Source organism: Microtus oregoni, unplaced genomic scaffold, assembly GCF_018167655.1.
Source record: "Microtus oregoni isolate MIOR12 unplaced genomic scaffold, Mior012 000026F_ref0000081, whole genome shotgun sequence".
In the NCBI taxonomy this organism is placed as follows: domain Eukaryota; kingdom Metazoa; phylum Chordata; class Mammalia; order Rodentia; family Cricetidae; genus Microtus; species Microtus oregoni.
The window spans coordinates 14,565,567-14,583,945 of NW_024543085.1; the positions used below are offsets into that span (position 1 = coordinate 14,565,567).

Sequence of the window (18,379 nt, forward strand, 5' to 3'; positions counted from 1 at the left end):
AGAGTTCTGGTCCAACCTGGAAACTTGTAATGCCGAACTCAAAACGATGGTCCTTGTCATATAGCAGAGATTAACGCAAAAACTGAGACAAAACGAGAAACTGAAAATCAGTAACTGAATGTAGCTGTCTGTCAAGATTTTGGGTAGTGCGGGGACAGTGATAAATGCCCAGACCCCAAATCTGCTAATACTGCTTCTAGGACTTCAGTGTCCCTCCTTTCCCGCTGCTTGTCTCCTGGTTCTTTCCTTTTTCCTTTCTGTTTGTAGCAAACATGTAACTGTTCGCTGGCCAGACTTTATTAATTGAGGATTTTTTTCTCTAACACTCACAGCATTCACACACAAATGGGATCTCAAACCTTGTTTGTGAATTTATCCTTGTACTTCTGATGTTCCCTGATTTTCAAATTATCTGCTCTTTCCTTTCATTTGCACTTAGAATTTAAACACATTGTAGATATTCTAATAAAAATGGAAGTAGAATTGCAAGAAGAATAATAGAAATATTAAATAATTTTCTTGTGAAATTTTTTTCTCTGTTGTAAGACATGTAACAGAACCCCTTGCATAAGAGGAATTCATAAATACACCATTGTCTGCTGACTCACTAAACATTGCAGTCTCTCTCACTTGTGCTTCTGTCGGCGTTTGGGCTCTAAACAGTATAATCTTAGGCCGTTTGTTTTGTTTCGCTGTGTCTCCTTATTTGTAAAGTGGGTGTAGTGATAATAACAATTCCTTGTATCTTTGTCGGAACTGAGTGAAAAGTATTTACACTCCTCCTTTCCACATTGCTTGAGTATTCTGTGTATGCTAATTATCGTTATCATTTATTATTCTTTGAGGAAAAAGTCATGCTTCCTCTGTCTGTGTATTGGACTGGGGCTATGTCCTATAAGTGTGAATAAATTAGTGTGGACAATTGCACAAAGAAAGTTGTAATGAATGCATGCCATAAAGTGTCATCAAGTGTATAGGTTTAGAAAGATTGGGTACATGGATTTGCAGGCCTGGAGACTATGAACAAGCAAAAGGACAGGTCAATATGACAAGAAAGAGAGAAGCCTCAGAGGAAATCAAAAGTCAGGGAGTTTTCTAGCAGCTAGGGGCTAATTCTCCTAGGGTAAGAATGGACCTGGAGAAGGTATGGTGGAACACAGGCACATACAGGATGGACTATCAAATGATCTCACTGTGATGTGTGAGTGATTAGAACTGACTGAGGTAGAGAGGTGGACACAGTGCAGAATTCAAGGGAAGGCATAAATATAACTGACAAGTCCTATTTTAATAAATACAACACCATTCAGCTATTTCTGATACTAAAATTCAAAACCTTTGATTATATACTTTGATTAGAAAAAACATTTTTATTTTTGAAAAGGTTTTATACTAAAACTTTGTGACATAAAAAGTATTATAACTCACTGAATGGCTTTCCGGGAAACTGTACTTCTACTATCTTATATGCAATCTTTTATATTTAAATACACGACATGCACATTGACAGTATAATGCTCTATGTTTGTTATAAACTGTTAATAGTTCTAAATAGAAATATATTCTTCATAATTTTCTAGCCGAAAGATATTCTGTAGAGCAAAACAGTGTTTTGTTTTAAACATTGTAATGTCCTGAGAATCATGAAGATTCATCCTGGATGGGTGTCGACTGCACAGAAGCTGCTGCAGAAGTGATGAGAGACTTCAACCACATTCATAACTTCGATCATTTGGGCCGCATTTCAAGGGATATATACATACACATATATGTATGCAGGGACAGCCACTTCTCCCATGTAGTTACTTTATATTAAATCCACTCACTACATATACTGAACTGCTTTTTTTCTTTTCATTTGACATCTAGTACTAAAGCATAGTGCCTGTTGCAATGACAGACCAGCCATGAGAAGTCAGTGTAGGCACAGCTGCTTCTACAGAGTTGAGGAATGGAGGAGTCAGTTTCAGGGAAGAGATTAGTCATCACGTGAACAATGGTGATCTCTTTGTTCTGCCTAGAGTCTCAAGAATTGCTCTTTATACCATACATGACATTAAATAAATATCAAATATTTGCTTGCCCTGACTTTTCTTACTAGTGAGTAGTTTATGACAAGACCAGCAGGGGACCCTGTGATTAAAAGGTTCAGGTGCATTTCTTTGGTGCATGGATCTGAGAGTGCCATGGTGGCCAAACCATGCCTCTTCCCAGGGCTGTGACTACTGAATTTGTAGAACAGAGAGAAAGAACTTCGGATGACCTCCAAGGACCTTTCAGGTATACAGAGGGTTTTGCGGGCTGTTCAAACAGTTTAGGAAACATAAGCAAGACATGTGCTGGCACCGTGACAGCCAGCAACTGCCAGGCTCTCTTTGGATTACAGGAATGGAATGTCTGGTTGCATACAACTGAGTTCTAACAGAACCAGTTTGTTCAGTCCATTTTTCTTTAAAATTGGATGTGTAGTTTATAGACAAGAAATTCTCAACAAAAGGCTTCCAAGATTTCTTAGTTGTAATAAACCACTACACCTAAAGCTTTTAGATTCCTAAAAGACAGCTTACTTCATAATTTTGAATGTGTATCTGTTTAAAATAGTTAAAATTTCATAAATTTCATAATCTAATATGTATATTATAGACTTTTATGAATAAAATTTAGGCTTTCTATTTCTGAATCAGCTATGAGCCATCATCGCAGATTCAATAGTTTGTTAGTGTTAATACTTTAAGCAACTGTGATACTTTTATGTTGCGTCACATTTAGTAGATCTCTCTCTCTCTCTCTCTCTCTCTCTCTCTCTCTCTCTCTCACACACACACACACACACACACATTCTCTCTCTCTCTCTCTCTCTCTCCCTCCCTCCCTCCCTCCTTCTCCTCTCTCTTCTCCCTCTTTCTCTCTCACACACAACTTTATTAACCAGACAGTAACTTATAGAAATTAACCTTCACAATTGTGGAAAAGTTACATTTACTCTGACTGTGATTATTTTGTGCTTTCACTTCTCCACACCCTCATCAGGCAACTTTTTTGAACTTATGCAAAGCGTGTATCTACAGTAGAAAGTAAAGACATGGCCTTCAAGGGGATGTGAGCATTTTAAATCAAACATTCACAGATATGCACATAACCTTAGTTGTTTTCTTTGAGACATGTGACCTACATTGGCCTCTGCCTTCCTATGTAGCAAAGGTTACCTTGAAACCTTTATCCTCTTGTTTTCTAACTCCTGGGTGTTGGGTTTATGGGCACAGGCTACTGTGCCCAGCTTATGAGCTTGTGGGATCAGACCCAGGTTTCTTGCAAATTAAGTATTTTTACCAACTGAGCAACACCTCCAGCACCTAAGCTTAGTATTATTTAAGAAATAATTTGGGAAGTTTGTTTGGTTGGATGACAAATAACAGTGCCCCTACAAAAGGAAATTTAATTTGAAAAATAAAAGATGGAGCTTTTCATGTGAAACATGGATATACCTAGTTGAGAAAAATAAATTATATGAAGAAGTTAAGAAAGTCTGTGTTGTTAGACCAGAATGGTGTCGAAAGGGTCGTAAGACCTAGTAATCATCTTAAGGATTTTGTGCCCTCAGTGAAATAGGAAATGATTGAAAGTTTTCTAAAAGGTTAATGCAATAAACCATTTCCATGTCTCATGAATTATTTGAATGCATTGTAAGAGAAGCAAGAGTATAAAGGAGGAAACCAGTTAGGAAGCTCCAGTGACATGGAGAGAGGGCAGTGTGGACTACTCAGTGCAAACAATTGAGAGATAAGTTGATTTGACATAGTACGAGGATAAAATGAATGGCTGATGACTCATTTCATTTAGGTGGATTGAGGAGTGAGATTAATCATGAGTTCCTCCCAGTTCTGAAGATGCCATGTTGTGAGATAGAGATGTAGAGAGAACAAGATTAAGATATAATTGTTCTGTTTTACAAAGCATGGAAATGAGACTGGCTTTCTATTTGTAGCCAAACTATAACCAAACTACCAATGTGCAGGCCACATCCCCTCTAATAATTGTCTGTTTTGAAGATAAAACATCTTGTCCACTCCTTTCAGACTTCTAGAATAATGGCACTATTCGGTTTGGCCAAAGCAAACATTTCTATTGTGTGCTTCAACTGAATATATAGCTCTTTCAAAGTTACAGAAAAGTAACCAGAGAGAAGAAAATTATTTTAGATATTAGCATCAAAATTATTTTGCCAGTCTTCTGTGTGTACAGAAAGGACTAAATATTATCTCTTCAGACATTGCTTATTGCACAAGATTCCTCGTTAAGACAGTGATGTCCTTTTAAGCACATGGCCCACCTAGGTGGAAGTGGTTCTGCAGTGGAGCGTCTCAGTGATGGCCACGCAGTGCTGCTCCCACACCTGCAGCATCCGCCTCTTTTCCTCAGCATCCATGCCTTTTAACAAATAGCTGATCATGATCACTGATGCGTTTCTAAGTTGTTCTTCCTTCCGTTTCTCTCTGTTCATATAAGTAAGATGCTGTACAAATCTATAAACTAAATGAACATATATGTTTGACTAAGTTTCTGTATATTAATCAGGTTTTATAATGAATGTCTGAATGTTCTTTACATGAACAATGTCTTAGTTCATCAGTAAAATCCAAGGAAAATATATTTTAAAAAATATGTTTTTCCTGACAATTTAATTCTAATTCAAACACATGGTGTTTTAAAATTTTCTAATTACACATTACATTTGCTTATAATGAATATAAGTAAAAGAAAACATTCCTCTCTCTACAATATACAGTGACTTCAATTTCCATATCCCAAGGACATTGAAATTAGAAAAAAAAGTCCAGAAAACATTTCAAATGCTGCTGTATTTTCTCTTTCTTTGCTTTAAAAGTGATATAGAAGTACTACAATTTAAGAAAACTAGATACTGGATATGTGGATGTCTGTTTTGTTTAATTTCTTACTTGAAATGTTTTGGAATAAAGAGGAAAAAATAAGATATGTAGGTTATTCATACTTTCTAATTTTCTTCATCATTATAGAAAGTATTTATCTTCTCTGGAACATTCAGACAAAACCTAGATCCTAATGGAAAATGGAGAGATGAAGAAATATGGGAAGTTGCAGATGAGGTAAGTACATTAAATGAAATAGTTCTGAAGAGGCAGATCATACACAAGTGTGATTACCATAGGTGATGTATGTTTCGCACATCTACCTGTGTATATATGTATGAATACATGTATGTGTGTGTACGTAGTTTCTAATTTACCTGGCATATTCATATTTTGAGTTAGACTCATCCCTCTTCTCAAGGGAGTGGGAATTTACTGTATAGGCTGTTCCATGCTGCTGTCATAAAGTTCCATAGACTCAGTTGTTCATAGACAGGATGGATTTATTCTCATCATTTTCGAGACTGGGAAGTCTAGAGCTAGCAGACACTATTTGTTGTCTGCTGAGGCCCTACTTCCTGGCAGTTCAGCGATGTACTTGCTGTGTCTCAGGCAGTATAAGTGGTGAATGAACTCTCTGCAGGCTCTTTTTTTATTAGAAGGCTAATCTCATCCATGGGGAACTCAGACCCCATGACTTAATCACTTCCCAAACTTCTTATCTCTCAGTAGCACTGTCTTAGACATTAAGATTTTAACATGTTTCTGAAGTATTTACACATGTAGACACCTCACTACTCCCCTCCAAAATCATGTTTTTTTTTTCTTATGAATATATCACTCCATCTCAACAACCTTCAAAGTCTTAACGCATTCCACTATCAGTATACAACTGGAAATCCCAAAGTCTCAACCAAGCCAGCTCCACAAGGCTTTGGGCTTTAGATTTGCTGTATTGGCATTCCACCATTTCCTGTACTTTGGTCATTGTTGCTCCCTTGCTGTTTTCTGCCTTGCTCCAGAGCAGATCCTGCCAGGAGCTTTGAAGCCTCTGAGTGCTAAATGCTAACCCCTTGAGTAACCAACCCTAACCTTCCCCTAATAAAAGGCACTGAGATTAACTGTTTTTTCATTATCAAGGTTTCCTTATTACCCAGCATATGCAAGGTTTCTAAAGAAAACATTAACTAAATTGTGACAGGCTGTAAGATCCTTACTGTAATTTTACAGGGTGAACTTTAAAAATGCAATGTACTAGAGAGAACTTGGGAAAGAGGGTATAGACTGTATAAAACTTGCAGGTATTGCCAAGTCTCCATAAAATTTGCAGGGAAGCAGGATCATAAAACCATCTAAAATGTTAGAAGATACAGTTAAGACTTTGGATTACAATATAATACAGACCAGACGGTCACATGACTAGATTTTGTCTATCAGTCCATATTTAGTTGTATCTTTTCACTGATCCTCCTTTTAAATTTATGTTCATAAAGATGTTGCTTCCGATCTAAGCTTAATGTCCAGTGGTTTGAATAAGAGCGACAAGTTTTTTGTTGAAGAGACCACAAAGAAACACAAGCACCAAGCCCTAGCCTATGGCAGTACGAGATTTGGTTTAAAAGACACAAATCCTAAACTTTAATCCTTTATGGTTGATAATCCAGTGTCTACCAACAGGGACATGTTGGGGTGTGTCAGCCTCCTAAGACACTAGGACAAAAGTCTAACCTTCCTGGACTGGTTTTAGGGCAGATCCCTCCCCTATACAGCTCTGGAGCTCCTGCGTCTCCTCTGCTCACCACCCACCCTGTACCCCTCTATTGCCTGTTGCACAGAGTACCTGTTGTGCGTTGCATAAAGGACCTTTGTGACTTGATCTTTACCACTCTGCTCTCAGCCCCCTACCTTCCCTGTGTCCGATGATTCTGTGAATTTCAATTTTCTTTAAAGCACAGACTGCTCTCTGTTCTGTAGTCAGGACTGGTGTGGTTGTTGCTGCTGCTTTTCACTTGCTGTTCTCTGTACCTGAGAAACCCTCCCAGGCCACCACTCGTGTTTCTTCTCATCATTCAAACCTTTTGCCACACATTACTTCTTTCTGAAACCCATCCTGACCCCCCAGCTTTGGGAAAGGAGACTTTCCTAGGTGTATCCCATGCCTGCAGTCCTTCAAAATTCCCTACACTGGATCAAAATTCCCCTATTGATTACTCCATATTTCCTATGTGGCTGCAGGTTCACCAGGATTATGGCATCATACCCTGTGCTCTGTGGTATTTTTCATGCCTGCAGTAGTTGAACCCATGGGAGCTGTTTAATACATACTGAATGAATGATTGAATAAATGAGGGATTCCTTTATCTCATGTAAAATGTGTAATGAAAATATACTTGATGGACAATATGTATTATCATCTTCATTCCAGTAACAAATAGCCTTTCTAGCATGACTGGTAAATGCCCAAAAGAACAGCAGCCCTGAGTTTGGGCCCTCTGTTGTTCCAGTCTAGTGATCTACCTGAGTGACCTTGGCATTTTGACTCTTGCTATTAGGATGTGAGGGTTTTTTGTTTGCTTTTTTTTTTTTGCTTGTTACATTATTTTTAAAAGTTGCCATCTTTACACATTAGTAGTCAAGTGAACTGTTATAAAAAACAACAGTGGCCTTTTAAGTGGGAAATCTGCTTTGGAAAGCCTGCAGAATGTAAGCAGAAGGCGGTGAGGATATCTATTTTTAAGCTGCCCACTAGCAACTTGGAGGCAAAGCACAATTCACATTTCTAACTTATAAAAAAAAGTATCATAAAACAAACAAACAAACAAAAAACCCCGCTGGGCGGTGGTGGCACACACCTTTAATCCCAGCACTTGGGAGGCAGAGGCAGGTGGATCTCTGTGAGTTCGAGGCGAGCCTCATCTATAAGAGCTAGTTCCAGGACAGGCTCCAAAGCTACAGAGAAACACGGTCTGGAAAAAAAAAACCCTGCAAATACTGCTGAATAATTTGGTATAGGTTACTGATTTATCTAAACATATTTGGAAACTTTTAACTTGGTAACTTGATGGGGAGTTACATATTCTTTAAGATTTATAGAATACAGTTTGTAATGTCAGAGCTAAAACTAGTAGTAATTCATTTTTACTTAAGTTTTAATGCATAAAGACTGTTTTGTTTGACTATAGCATTGGAGGATCACAGTAGAGAATGAATGAATGAATGAATGAATGAATTGAGGTTGAAAGTGCTGCTAAATGAAGAACACGTAGTTACTTTCAAGTAATGTAGAGGAAACAGACATTCCACAATACAGGATGCCTGACTGTCTTAGGGATAATTGAGGATATTCAAAGGGTATTCAGACTTGAGCAGCAGGATAAATCCTGAGAATGTTGAGATATAAAGAATTAAAAACTAATGCTGCTGGGCACAGCAGTAGGTGTTGAGGTGGAGAGGGGGTGGTTCAAGATGTCTTTTGTGCCGCATGAGAACATTTTGTTCATCCATGAAAAGAACAGAGAAATGATCCACTCTCAGATCTGCATTTTAGGGAGATCTCTTAAATATTTCTGTGATGAGTTGACAATTTGGCTCATTGATGCTTAATAAATGACAGAGGCCCAGTCAAGGTTCAGTGTGTCATAACTGACAAAGAGAAAGGTTTCAGAAATAACTGGGAAAAACTCAAGGCTGGAGATAGGCAAAATCATTAGCTTAATGGTAGATACCATATAAATAACCAAAATCTAGAGACAGGTGAGTTGGAGTTGGGGTTGAAACCTAATACGGAAGGAATGAAGTTTTATATTAAAGGCAGTCTTCCTTGTCTAATGTGCCCACATTCCCTGCTATCTCAGAAACCTTTTACACCTTAACATGTGTACACAAAGGGTAGTTATAAGAAGCTACTTATTTGAACTATCCATAATGAACACACATGAGCCTGGCATAAACTTCAATGTGGACCAGTTCTGAGTTCATCTCCAAAATCATGAGATCTTTCTGAAGGTCATTATCTAAGTCTGCCTATGTTAGAATTATATGAGTATATATCTTACCTGCACATACTAAATTCCAGAGTCCTGAAGGGCAAGAAACAATCATATCTACATTTCTTTAGCCATTTTATATTCAGTGGTTCTTAGCAAGAAGACAGAATGTACATTGAATAAGTAACAACTACCAAGACATCTATAATTATGCTTTACTTTTGACAGAATTTTTGATCTTTTACTTTGCCATATAAAAATATAAGCCATTAACTCTAAATAAATCTTCATATTTCACTCCAACATCTAAAAAACTTTAAACTTTAGTCATGTTCCATTTTTTACTAAGTAACTTTTTACTTCATGAGAAAATGATCAGTTTCTCACTGTTTTTACAAATGAAGGAGATGACTATTGGACTGTCATGTAATTCGTAAAGCTTCCCCAGCTAGTTCTTTATCTATAGATAGAAGGTAAACATATCATACCATGACATGTTATCTTCTATCCTTTCTTCTCTTGAATACTTCATCGTATACAGTGTGCAATAGGATGTCATCATGAAGTGAATGACTGTGTTCTGTGTCTGTTATATTTAAAGCACACATTAAATCACATTCTAATCATACATTATAGATATACGTCTTTGTCAATCCTGAGCCTTCAGGAAGCAGGTATCATTGTGTGTCACTGTTGGGGAACTAGGCACTTAACTCCTGAATGAAGTATGAGGCTGAAAGAATTATCCAGTTAGCTTAGGGCAACGAATACTGTAAACAGAGTTTTGCTTAATAAACTAAGTGGGAGCTGGAATTTGAGGGTGATGTGAAATTTAATCTGTGCAAACTCCTGTGTATTTTAAGAACGTAAGCCTCTTGAGTGATTTTAGTTCTGTGGTATCTTGGGTGCTCCTTCTAAGTACAGTATTTTCCTTTCTTTACTACAGGTTGGACTAAAATCTGTTATTGAGCAGTTTCCCGGGCAGCTCAACTTTACCCTTGTGGATGGGGGTTATGTGCTCAGCCATGGCCACAAGCAGCTGTTGTGCCTGGCCCGGTCTGTTCTCAGTAAGGCCAAGATCTTACTTCTTGATGAGCCCAGTGCCCACCTGGACCCCATGTGAGTTCCAGAAATCCTGTGATGTAATAGCAAAATAGACAAGAGTCATTGAATGTTACTTCATATTGCTACAAATTTTCATTCAGCTACTGTGCTTGCAAGTAGGGGATACAAAATAATTGCCCAGGAGAAAGTCACTATTTAACATGAGCCTAAGTACTTATTTCCTTCCATAAGAGCCCTGTTTCCTCCTCTGACTGGAGTCTGGAATTTTGTGCAAGCTCTTCAACCTCATGAACATATGATGAAATATTTAGTTATATGTGCACACTCTTATGGTTTCCTTCTGTAGACTTTTTATTATAAATTCATTAATAGTACAGAATAAAGAACTGAAAATGAATCTACATAAACATTAAAGCTTTCTTGCAATCATTTGTCTTATTAATGTATTAGGTACTTAGAACTTACCACCTGCTTAGAAGATGACTTGGCTAATTCTGTATCAACATAATACTAAAAGTATTTTTTTAAATAAAGAACTAAATATATATGACACTATGCATGTTATCAAAGATAAAGACAGATAATCATTCTCTGTAATGTTTATATGTTTTTTTACTGTTTTGCTAGAACGTACCAAGTAATTCGAAGAGTTCTCAAACATGCCTTCAGTAATTGCACAGTTATCCTCTGTGAACACAGGATAGAAGCAATGTTGGATTGTCAACGAATTTTGGTGAGTCTTTTACATTTCTTCAGTGTCTCGTTACCCTTTGATTTTAACAATCTAGTGCAATAGGTCCTATAAATTATAGTCATGTGTCCTTCCTTCATACATACATCACACATCTGCCTGCTTAGTGTGGTTGCAGGAGTCTTTCCTTTTGACTGGAGCTATGAAGTGATGTTGAAATTGAGCACACTCCAGAGGCATGATATTGCCAAGTGGCCTCGTAGAGCAGACATCTGTACTTTCATACTCCTCTTTGGGGGAACTAGTCATGTACTCTTGAAGAAATGTACTCTTGAAGAAATAATCTGTTTCTTTCAATAACCAAACATCCCTTGGGGGAAGATTCGGGATTGGCCTTCCTGTCAGTGGCTTTAGTGCAATAAGAAGGAAGCCTCTTTCAGTGTCCTCGTGTCTACTGGGAGGCAGGCTAATGTCCTTGTCAGCCACCTTCTCATTCTTTCCCAGCTGTCACAGCTCCTTCAGGGGGGCTTTACAAATTTCCTCCTCTTTAACACAAAGAAGGGCCAAGGATGATGTAACATTTTTACTTCAGAGCTTTTGAATGTTCTGGAGGGAAATGCTTTTCTTGCTGAAGTATTGTTATTCCTAGTGTCATTGCCCAGCTGCAGCAACTAGAGGGTAGGTTCATCTTTTGTTCCACTATGGTCAGTTTAGGGCCTGGGTCAAGATCTCTGTTCTCTGGCTCAGACTTGCAAAGCTGCATTGCAGGCATTATACTCAGTCATGCCTAGCCAATTTGGAATTGCTAGGCCTCAGACTCAGTTTAGAAGAAGTTCAAAGTTTATGGTGCTCTATATATAGATCATCTTAAAAGTATATAAGAGATAAATCATCAATCACTCAGGTTTACAAAGCTCCTTCAGTTCTAGATTCCTGAAGGAGTATAACACATGATATTAAGTGAATTTTTGAAATTCCAATTGCTACTTTCACAGCTAATTTCATAGATGTGAAACTTAAGTAAGATATACATGGCTCTGAATCCTGTGTTTTCTTTGGACTTTTATTCTCCTTTGGGCCTAGGTCCATTTCTGATCCTTAACTGGCTGGATCTTCACTCTATATGAAGTTTCACTAATGACCTTTTCCCTAGGTCATAGAAGAGGGCAGTGTGTCGCAGTACGACTCACTTCAGGCACTACTGAACGAGAAGAGTCTCTTCCAGCAGGCCATTAGCTCCTCAGAAAAGATGAGGCTCTTCCAGAGCCGCCACTCCAGCAAGCAGAAGCCTCGGTCGCAAATTACTGCTCTGAAAGAGGAGACAGAAGAAGAAGTGCAAGAAACCCGTCTCTAGTGGCTGCGATGCTGGGGAAGCAGCTCGGTGGACCCGATACATTCCCAGAACCCATACAAAATGAAAATGCCTGGCATGCCCCGTGCTTCTAACCCCAGTGCTGGGGACACAGGGACCGCTGGATCCTTGGAACTCTGCGGCAAGTGATCCTAGCCCACATAGAGTTCCAGGCCAGGTACCTGAGGGACAGTTCCTGAGGAGCTCCTCTTACAGATACACACACATGAACACACAGACACACACATGCACATTAATGGACATAAACAGAAAAAACAAGAAGAGGGGAAAAGGAAAGAGTAAAGGTCAGACAATGCAAATGATTGCAAAATGATCCCATGAGATGTTTGCTCATGGACTCAGAGGAGAAGAGCCCCACTGTGTGTGCCTTTGAAAACAGGGTGAAGCCCCCATCCCTGCATTTTAGGAGCCTGTTCTGGAAGAGAAATCAAGAACGTTCCTATGGGACTGGGTAACTGGCTTCTAATAGTGGCTGAACTGTGTGAAAGGCTTCAGATACTAACGATGGGCCACTGGTGCTTTGTAAGCCACGGTTTCCTGCAGACATTTGACCTCGAGGAAAGGCAGTTCTAAGTGCCAACCAGGTTAGTTGTTCAACTTCATTTACATTAGTGAAGAACTTAGATCGGATGAAGTAGTAACTGGAAAGGGTGGCTTAAATAGCCCATATCCCATCTTTCTTCTGTTCAAGATAGACACATGGTTATCTTACCTGCTACATACTAATATGTAGCCCACTCCAAGCAAATGTTAGAATACTATGAAAACATGGAGTGGTATTGAAGATCCCCCACTCGACATCTTGTGTTCTTGTTACCTTCATTCAGTAATAAGAATTCCAAGATCTTGGAAATTAGGATTAAGACCATCCAGCCCTACTCCAACACCTCTAAATGTTCTTATAATTAAAGTGTCTCTGACCTAGGAAAAGAGTCATTACAGTACCGAACAGGGGCCAGGATAATTTCCTTGATGTGGAAATTGACACACGTATGCTCCCAGAATAGACCTTAAAGACTTCTGAAGTAAAGGAGACTTGTGTCAACACAAACTGGAGCAGCCCAGTACCAGGCCAAGGAGTTCCCATGGAGACAGGCCACAGGCAGCATGGGTAGATATGTGCAGGGGATGTTCATGTGCTCACAGCTAGCTGTGTATACTTCATACTGTCTCCACACAATTGTTGGGGAGATACTCTGACAAAGATTTAATCAGGAATTAGTTTTATATGTTTTGCTTTATAATTTGTGATGCAAATGAAATTTTCTCTGGGAAATATTTATTTTAGTAATAATGTTTTAAACTCACATGTAACAATGATGTATTTTAAGAATGATTACATAATGAATTATATTTGTATAAAATAATTTTTATATTTGAAATGTTGAATTTTTATTGGCACTAGCTATTTCTAAAAAGGGAAGTGAGGAGGACGGGAATTACAAAGACTAGTGACCTTCATGGAGTGAAGCATTGGAACCTATGCAACTCTGGTACATATCTATTTGGTTCTCAGACAACACATGTTCCATTTTAATGCAGCTTTGAAGAAGATGGTACAGAAAGTCAAGATGGTCCAACTATGGGCACATCAGCTTCTGAACTAAGCCTTAGAAGAATGTATTATATTTATTATTGCAATAGAATATCATGTGTCAATAAAATCCTTTTATTTGTGTGAAACTTGTCTTTCAGATATGTTCATTAGGTATGTCTCTGAAACACCTACCTCTAGTCTCTAAGATTCATGGGACACAAATCTTCCTTTTAGATATAATCTCTTTAAGAATCCCAATTGAGCCGGGCGGTAGTGGCACATGCCTTTAATCCCAGCACTTGGGAGGCAGAGGCAGGTGGATCTCTATGAGTTCGAGGCCAGCTTGATCTATATGAGCTAGTTCCAGGACAGGAACCAAAGAGCTACGGAGAAACCCTGTCTCAAAAATAAAAATAAAAAAATAGAATCCCAATTGAATTAGAGCACAAATCATCAAGTTGTCTCTAAATTTCAGTAAAATATTCACAGTATGTTTACCATTTTCATCGTTTTGAGTGACAGTTCAATAGAATTTTGTAAATCCACATAGCTGTGTAATTACCACCACTTTTATTTATAGTTGATTCTTGAAACACTATCTTTATCCATATAAACAATAACCCCTTTCCCTTCCACCATGAATCCATGAATTCCACTTTTGGTCTATGATTTTGAGTGTACTTTATAGGAATACAATCTCAATATTAGCTCCTTTTTACTTAGCTTCTTTTACCAAACACATGTCTTGAAGACTCAGCCACATTTTATGTCATTTTTCTTTTGACATAGTGACAGGCATTATATATAAAATCATAAAACTATGTAATATGTGTTATATAATATTTTGCATAATTATTAATCTACAAATGAGCTCAAATTAATTCCATGTTTTGAATATGAACATGAGTATACAGACATCTCAGTTAACTTTAAGCATTTCATATTAGAGAGAGGCATAGAAAACATCCACAAAAGATTTATAAATAAATGTGTTACTTTTTTTTTTTTTACAACCAGTGAGTCTACCTTGTCACATCATTATCTCCAATGATAATGTTTTATGTGCTGACTAGTTGTTTGTCAAATTAACCTTGAATTATCTGGAAAGGGAACTTCCAGATAATTCAATCAAGAAAATGCTTCCATCTGATTGCCTACAGGCAAGTCCGAAGTTCATTTTCTTGACTGATGACTGATGTGGGAAGGTCTAGCTGACTGTGAGTGGTGAAACCCCTAGACAGGCAGTCTTAGATGAAGCTGAAACTGTGGGCCTGTGGTTCTTTCAGGCTTGCATCTTTCACTTAGGAATATGCAGTATTTCTCCATGTCGTTTTACTGCTTGATGGCTCATTGATTTTTGCTTCTGGATAACATTCCTTCTAGATATACCACAGTTTATTCACCGACTGAAGGACATCATATTTCTTCTTGGTTCATTCTTATTCTTTGTAAAAATCTTGAATAAAGATGCTGAAACTTCAGGGAGAGAGGGAGGAAGAAAAAGAAAGATTGCAAAGGGGAGAAGACTAGGAGGAGGAGGGAGAAGAGGAAGATAATAATGAAAGATAGGAGGCGAGGAGAGAAAAAAAGGAGGAGAACAGAGAGGCATGAGAGCAGAGACATATCTAGAAACACAAAAAAGCAAAGCCCTAAGAGGACTATCAAAAAGGAGACATTGGGATATGGAAGGCCTGAGGGGGACTTACTCTGATACTAGCAAAGCCATGATTTCAAAGACCTCCACTCACCTTAGCACCTACCTTAACAGTATTCAAGGTCCCATGTCTCATTTTGTATGCATAATTTTGTAATCTTTTAAAAATAGATGCTATTTTTCCCAAATTATAAAATTTCTAGGCTCTAATAACACAATATCCTTGCGTAACAGATGGGACTTCAGAGGAAGAAGGAGTGTGTTGGTGAAAATTTGGGCGATTCAAGAGCCCATTCTTAGATGAATTGCTCAAAATGAGAGTTGAGAATTGAATGACTTCCAATAAAGAGAGGGGTGAAAAGCAGTCAAGCTTCTATCCAGATGGGAAATAGCTACAATGAGAGGAGCAAGATGGTGGAGGCTATGGAATCTGACACCACCCGGCTGACATGATTCTTAATATCGTACCTTAAAATAGCGAACCATTTGACTGGGGAAGTGACTTTAGTAAAGGGCTGTTGTGTAATCATGAAGTACTGAGTTCTGATTCCCAGCACCCACATTAAAAGCTACATAGGATTTCCTGGACCTGTAATTCCCTGTACAGAAGAAGTGGAGACAGGAGGACCTTTGGAGTTGGCTGCTCAACCAGTCTAGGCAAATTCATAAACTTCCAGTTCAATGAAAGACCCTGTCTCAAAAATAAAGTGAAAAGTGATTGAGGAAGAAAACAATGTTCTCCCTGTGCACATACATCCATGCACATGTGTACCTGCACACATGTCACCGGCAAATGTGTATACACAACCCTCAAATATGTAAATTCCTTTCTCCTGTCCCTATTGCCATTGTTGCTATTCACTTCATTTATACATAAGCATATATACATGTGTATAAGTACAGTATGCTTTTTTATAAAACTTTAAGGAAAAAAAGTAAAAGTCATTTTGCTTTCAACATTCATTCTTTGGTGGTTTTGATCCTTTATAATGTAAATGAAGTTCTGACCTTCATCATTTTGCTTCCCCCTGAAAAGTATCTTCTATTGAATACCTTTTGCAAGGCAGGTAGACTGACAACATGTTCTTTCAAGTTGTCAGTCTGATCAAAGTTTCATTTCTCCTTCACCTTTAAAGGATTATTTCACAGTGTGCAGAAAACTAGATGGAGTGTCTTTTCCAACACTTGAAAATGTCACCCTGCTCTCTTCTTCCTGGAATGACTTCTGTGAAGTAAGATGGAACTCTTTCTTTCCTTCTCTGTATATGAGATCCCTCCACTTTGGATTCTTTGACTACCTGTGGTTTCATTATGTCTATTGGGACAAGCATATCTAAGCCTTTTGGATCTGTGCTTTCCTGTCCAACATGAATTTTAGGAAACTTCTTAACCATTATTAAACTTCAAAGAGGCCTCTTTCTCCCCTTTTGATATTCCTACTATACATAAATTATGCTTTTCAAAATCTGTCCCACAATTTTTAGCTATTCACCTCTGGTTGCCTTTATGTTTTATTTCTTTTATTCTTCCTTATCTGTATTTTTCAGGTTTGAAATTTCTATTATAAAATCCTTATGCTCAGAGGCATACCTCTGCCCTCAGTCAAGCATACTATGTGTTCTACTTTTCCCTCTTCTCCCAAATGCTGGGATTACAGGCCTGTGGCACTCGAATTGGTTCTGTGGTGCTAGAATCAAACCCAGGACTTCTTGCATGCCAAGCTAACACTGTATCAACATCTCCACATCCTCAGCCTCAATTCTTTGTTGTTTTTTTTTAGTGTTAATTATGAAAATTTAGTCTTAACTTAGATTTGTTTCTAATTATCTCTTATGGCTTTATGTAACCCAGTTCTATACATCTGCATATTGCCATGTGACTCACAGGTTTTATCTCTCCTTTTTCATGTCCTTCTTCTGTATTTGGATGTTAACAGATGCTGGAACTTTACTCAGTAAGCCACAGCCTTGTGGCAATACACAGATTAATGGAGATGGGTTACTTTAAGATAGGAGTTAGCCAGAAATATGCTTAAGCTATTGGCCAAACAGTATTGCAAATAATATGGTTTCTGTGTGATTATCCATTAACAACCTATATTTCCTAATTATAATCAAGATCAGAAATATACATATAACAAGATTGACCTTAAATTTATATCAATAAAGCAAAATTTATACCAATGCAAATTATCCATATCTATATCATATACCCCTTTAAATGTAAAAGAACATTTATAAACAATATTTGGGAATATGGACGTAGTTATTTCTCTCCAAACTTTTTCCTCCTGTATGGGGGCGCGCTGTTAATCAGGTCTTTCATGGTGTATCCTGTATGCTAGGTTTATCTCAGTCAGCAGTTGAGCAAAATAATTTTCTGAAGGTGTTCATGGTGACCTTTCAGGAGGGTGTGGTCTGTCATACCATATTGGTCTAGAAGCAATCCACGGGGTCTCATCCTCTGTGAAAACAAAAGAAGAACCACTTTTCCAAAGCATCATATCCTTAGACCCAAATTCTGAAGTAATCATACTTTTATAATATACATGCTGGATTAGCTTAACCCATACAATGAAATGTCTCTCTGTATTTTAGCTCCTTTACAGTCAAAAAATTCAAAGAAAATTCAATAATACAGATAATTCAGACTCTTTGTGAATTTTCCATTTTTACATGGCTTATTTTTTTAATCTATGACTATCTGTACTCTGTCTCTTTAAAGACTCTAAAGTATTAACTTTATTTTATGACTTTTTAATACTCTTTTTCTTCTCTCTCCCAAGCCTACATATGCCTGACACTATGACCCATTTAGAGGTCTTTTATGTCTGAATCTGTCCTATTGCATTGTTTTTAATTTTATACTGTCTTGAAGAGCTTTTAAAATGCTAAACAGCTTGGTTGCAGCTGCTCTGGATGTTGGTTCCACCTCTCTCCAATTTTCAAAATGATGGATGTACCATTTCTGCTAGCTCTGGGGCTGCCAGGTAGGAGCTGCATTCAGCACTTTACCTCTGAGAATGAGCATGCAGCACATACAGCCAAATCTGCCATACAGAGCACTGTGCAGCCTGGAAACATCTCTGTGTACGGCAGCAGAAGTCCACCATGCTCTCCTGCTTGTGTACACCTAGTAAACCTGATCCTGCCATCTGCCCAGGCAGGGAGCGCTGAGTCACAGGC

General features: G+C 38.0%; 1 protein-coding gene across 1 annotated transcript in view; it reads left to right on the top strand.

The window, feature by feature from the left end:
* Positions 1-13,686, top strand: part of Cftr (CF transmembrane conductance regulator) — a 135,192-nt gene extending 121,506 nt beyond the window's left edge. The window contains exons 24-27 of the mRNA XM_041675665.1: positions 5,037-5,126; positions 9,822-9,994; positions 10,568-10,673; positions 11,785-13,686. Coding sequence (XP_041531599.1) covers positions 5,037-5,126; positions 9,822-9,994; positions 10,568-10,673; positions 11,785-11,985 — 570 coding nt within the window. The 3' untranslated portion in view covers positions 11,986-13,686. The remainder of the gene's footprint in view (positions 1-5,036; positions 5,127-9,821; positions 9,995-10,567; positions 10,674-11,784) is intronic.
* Positions 13,687-18,379: the final 4,693 nt, after the last annotated feature.